This window comes from Populus euphratica, unplaced genomic scaffold, assembly GCF_000495115.2.
Source record: "Populus euphratica unplaced genomic scaffold, PopEup_1.0 scaffold267.1, whole genome shotgun sequence".
In the NCBI taxonomy this organism is placed as follows: domain Eukaryota; kingdom Viridiplantae; phylum Streptophyta; class Magnoliopsida; order Malpighiales; family Salicaceae; genus Populus; species Populus euphratica.
The window spans coordinates 436508-441633 of NW_011500049.1; the positions used below are offsets into that span (position 1 = coordinate 436508).

Sequence of the window (5126 nt, forward strand, 5' to 3'; positions counted from 1 at the left end):
CCATCACCAAGCTGTACCATTTGGAAACATTAAGATTCACTGATTGCAAGTCACTAGAAAAACTTCCCAAGAAAATGAGGAATTTAGTGAGCTTGAGACATCTTCATTTTGATGATCCAAAGCTAGTGCCAGCTGAGGTGAGACTCTTAACACGCCTTCAAACTCTGCCTTTATTTGCTGTGGGTCCAGATCATATGGTTGAAGAGCTGGGATGTTTGAATGAACTAAGAGGAGAATTGCAGATAAGCAAGCTTGAGCAAGTGAGAGACAAAGAAGAAGCTGAGAAGGCAAAACTGCGTGAAAAAAGAATGCACAAATTGGTGTTTGAATGGAGTGATGATGAAGGCAACAGCATTATCAATAGCGAGGATGGGCTGGAAGGCCTGCAGCCTCACCCAGACCTAAGAAGCTTGACAATTGAGGGTTATGGAGGTGAAAATTTCTCATCATGGATATTGCAACTCAATAATCTGATGGTGCTGAGATTGAATGGTTGCAGAGAGTTGAAGCAACTCCCAAAACTTGGATGTCTTCCTCGCCTTAAGATTCTATATATGAATGGAATGCTTAATGTGAAATGTATAGGCAATGAGTTCTATAGCAGCGGTGACAACGCAGCAGTACTGTTTCCAGCACTGAAAAAACTCACTCTATCCAGGATGGATGGTCTTGAAGAATGGATGGTACCAGGTGGAGAAGTTGTTGCAGTATTTCCTTGTCTTGAAGAGTTGAGCATTGAGAGGTGTGGAAACTTGGAAAGCATTCCGATATGTCGTCTATCATCTATTGTAGAATTTCAAATTGACGGATGTGATGAACTGAGATATTTGTCTGGTGAGTTTCATGGCTTCATGAGTTCTATAGCAGCGGTGACAGCGCAGAAGTATTTCCTCGTCTTGAAAAGTTGAGCATTGAGGAGTTTCGAAAGTTGAAAAGCATTCCGATATGTCGTCTTTCATCTCTTGTAGAATTTGAAATTGACGGATGTGATGAACTGAGAAATTTGTCTGGTGAGTTTCATGGCTTCACGTCTCTTCGAGTTTTAAGGATACTGAGGTGTCCAAAGCTGGCATCCATTCCAAGCATACAACACTGCACAGCTCTGGTGGAATTGATTATATGTGGCTGCCCTGAGTTGATGTCAATTCCTGGTGATTTTCAAGAATTGAAATATTCTTTGAAGGAATTGGTTATTTGGGGATGTAAATTGGTAGCTTATTGATTGGCATGGTTTACGACAATTGCATTCTCTTGTTGAATTAGGAATCACCTTGTGTCCCAGTTTGAGTGATATCCCAGAGGATGATTGCTTAGGCGGCCTCACCCAACTGGAGTCTTTGCACATCGGTGGTTTCTCAGAGGAGATGGAGGCTTTTCCTGCAGGAGTTTTAAACTCAATCCAACACCTCAATTTGAGTGGGTCCCTCAAATCCCTAAGGATATATGGATGGGATAAACTGAAGAGTGTACCCCACCAACTTCAACACCTCACTGCCCTCGAGGAATTGACTATATTTAATTTCAACGGGGAGGGATTTGAGGAAGCATTGCCAGAATGGATGGCCAGCCTTTCTTCTTTTCAATCTCTTAGTATTTATTATTGCAAGAATCTCAAGTATATGCCAAGTTCAACAGCCATTCAACGCCTCTCCAAATTGAAGGAATTGCATATCTGGGGGGGATGTACGCATCTATCAGAAAATTGTAGAAAGGAGAATGGCTCTGAGTGGCCCAAGATCTCTCATATCCCAGCAATCAGGATAGATGGTAGAATTGTACAGGCAAGGTGGCTTTTATAATTTTTATTATTCCGTTACCTTGTAGGTATGCGGAGAGGAGAGAGAACCAATTAAAGAATTCAAAATAATGAAAAATGAAAGCAGCAATAATCAGACTTCATTCTCTTTAAAATGGTTTATTTCTCATATCCCAGCATTCTTTAGACATATTATCAAAAGTAACCAAATCAAATTAAAGCAATTATTAGAGACTAATATCTTATTATCTTTTTATTATGATGTTAACAAAGTGTATCTTATTATCATTAACCAACAATCATTATTTCTGTGGAATGTACAGGGACGGACACTATCACATGCCATTATCAAAATATATACATATCAATGACAAAATCAATAGCCATCCAGCATTCTTCTAATATCATTCTTACAAGATAATTTAACTTATATTTATTTTAAAATCATCAACTTTATATACAATTATGATTCTTAAAACAAACCACTATAAACTATGACTTGGTGCAAGTTCCCTGACTTAGTTGCTCAATTTTCTGTCTCTTTCCCTATAGCATGCTTCAATTATTGCCATGGCTTTTCCTTTCTTCTCAGAGAACACGCTGGAAAGAGAGTAGTCACTTACGTTGACGAGCCCATGTGAATTAACATGATACGTATGAACTTGTTTAAACAAGCTGATATGCAAAATTATTTAAAATAAAAACCAGTTAAAGTTTAAGTTTAATAGCTATGGTCAAGACTCAAGACATATTTAAATATATTGATTCTTAAATTATTCAAAATAAAACCTATCCTGAGCTACGAATCCAAGTCAAGGAGTTAGTAGTTACATCTATATTAGCTTTAATAACTATAATATCCACTAACTCGAGGTTGAACCACTGAACCAAAAAGATTTGTGTCAAAATAACATACGCCAACAAGGAAAAAAAAGCCATGGACACATAGTGGGTGTTGAAGTACTATTTTTATGTTTTCTTGATTAAGAGAATGTTTAGGAATACAAGTTAATTTGTTTTTTTTTTTAATTTAATTTTTTTTTGATAATTTTTTTATATTTTAAATCATTTTATGCTTATCTTAAAAATAATTTTTTTAAAATTAAAAATATATATATTATTTTAATACATTTTAACACAACAAATATTTTAAAAACAACACATAACACAATCAAACAAGCTTTAAATCAACTCATATTAAGATTTCTTATTAATGGTTGGAGTTTGATGAATTCACCTTCTGGTTCTGGAAAAGACTATCAATCACTTAACGCCTCTTTGCACATCTGTTATAGTTATTTTGTACCTCTTTTTTTTGTATGATTTTACTTGCTATATTCACCGTTGTAGCATTATAAACCGTATTGTTACTCTCACGCCTGTCTGGATAAATCTCACTCGTTCCCCTGTTCTCGCCTATGTATACGAGATATTTTAGGAAGTGCGCATCCTTATCAGCAGATCTTTTGCTAGATTGGGCTCGGCGTTGACGAGTATGGAAATGACAGAAGCAAATGTGGGATGGGGTACAAATTAAGGATGATCCGTCTTCTATTTGATCAAATAACAAGTTTTTCTACCAAAAGACAAATCACAACGTTATAGTTACTCCACGAAATCAACCAAGAACATGTCACGGTAGCCAGCTCCAAAGTGAGTTTGAAACAATCACCGACAAGGATAGACAATGTCATGACCTAAACCAGAGGAATTAATGAACAAATAACCACAACACTCCTTTTAAGTCCTGATCAGAAGCAAGCATCCAAGAGGCAACAACAACAGAGTGCTGCTAAGCTGCACATGAAACAAGAAAGTTTCTTGTCAAAATTCAATTCGATTATAAAACCACACGGTTCAAGAAAATTCTCAAATTTCAGTTCAATTATCCAGGAGTAGTATCTGTCAATAACCTTCCCTAGAGAATCCTTATACAAGCAATCCTCTGACTCGGATGAATTTAACAACACGAGTTAATCAGACCCGAACCATGGCATAATCAAGAAAATCGTAACCTTCACTGATTGACATTTTAAATTCTGCAAAGCATTTCAAAAGAAGGTCCACCGCGAGATAGTTGCTGCCTGCTAATTTTTCGATTGTCGACGATTCTCTTGCCTAGAATATCTCACCACAAAATACATATACATGTTTTTTTAATCAATGGAAATTGTTCATTATTAAGAAGCATCAGCAGCAATCAGGTTGCGTAGACTCAGGGGCTGGTTCTGTTCTACTACTAAACATACCAAGGCATTAGACAAAGAAGACAGCCTACGGTTGATGTCTGCAACAATGGGAGCTATTGTCAAGGATCAGTTCTGTCCAAAAATTTATTCTTTAACACACTTCTCAATTTCTCGGATGAAATTCTTTTAAATTTAAAACTTTTACTATACAACACTACTTGACCATTTGATGTTAAAACTTTGAAATCAAGTCATGAATCAATTCAATCTACATGAAACACCAAATATAATTTATATTATTTTTTAAAAAATAAAACACTAAATATAATTTATATTATTCTTAAAAAAATATCCCAATTTGAAATGAGATTAGAATCTTGATGACAGTGGCATCAGATCCAATGAAGATATTGCCATCACCAAATAAGAGCCCTTGTGAACTTAATTAAGTATGTCTTTTGTCAATTATGCAGTAGTCTTTTGTTCCAATACACATACACCCACCAACTAGCCAACAAGTGGAAAGACGTTTAATTACTGCTGCTATGAATAAAAATTTCTAGACAGATAAAAACTATCAGGGCATAAAACAACCTTAACTGAACTTAACAAGTACGATGAACAGCAAAAGGCAATACAACATCTTTCCATTAACAGAAAAAGAAGAAGAAAAATGATTTGACTAGTCACCTAATCAAAAGATTAGGAGAGAGATAAAGAGAGGCATAAACATACCATCCTTCAAGGAAACCAGTTTCTTGCCTAGGAGGAGGAGCAGCATACTGTGGAGCATACCCTTGAGGAGGGTAGCCTTGAGGAGGATACCCTTGTGGATATCCCTGAACAGGGTATCCAGGTGGTGGATAAGCATCCTTTGGATACCCTACAAATCCATTAAACAAAATTAAAAACCATAAACTCCAAAACTCCTTAATCCAAGAAAAGCCATACATGATACATACCTTGCTGTGGAGGAACACTAACTGGCGGCTGGTGCTGATCGTAATAACTCATCTCCCCTCTGATCAAAAGCTTTCTTTTTTCTTCTTGGGTTCTTCTCTTTTTCTTTGACAAAGAAGTTGGTTTGGTGCAAGGGAAGGAAGGGTACTATAAAACAAAGGTATGTGAAGGAGGTTTTGACAGTGGGAAGCTTAGAGGAAATTTCTTTCTTTCTGGAGAGG

The 5126-nt window shown here is 36.4% G+C and overlaps 2 protein-coding genes across 6 annotated transcripts in view; one reads left to right on the forward strand and one right to left on the reverse strand.

Annotated features, from left to right (window-relative positions):
- LOC105107627 (putative disease resistance protein RGA4) overlaps positions 1-5126 on the forward strand; it is a 14915-nt gene that overhangs the window by 2530 nt on the left and 7259 nt on the right. The gene's annotated exons all lie outside the window — the stretch shown is intronic.
- On the reverse strand, positions 3272-5120 carry LOC105107626 (cysteine-rich and transmembrane domain-containing protein A-like). 2 transcript variants are annotated; one of them, XM_011001625.1, is made up of 3 exons: positions 4908-5120; positions 4681-4828; positions 3272-3553 (listed from the first exon to the last, which is right to left on the reverse strand). In XM_011001625.1, exons 1-3 carry the CDS (start codon positions 4957-4959, stop codon positions 3508-3510), a joined length of 246 nt encoding a protein of 81 aa, XP_010999927.1. In that variant the 5' UTR covers positions 4960-5120; the 3' UTR covers positions 3272-3507. The 2 variants fall into 2 exon arrangements, with proteins under 2 accessions (XP_010999927.1, XP_010999928.1); XM_011001626.1 differs by lacking the exon at positions 3272-3553 and adding an exon at positions 3569-3874.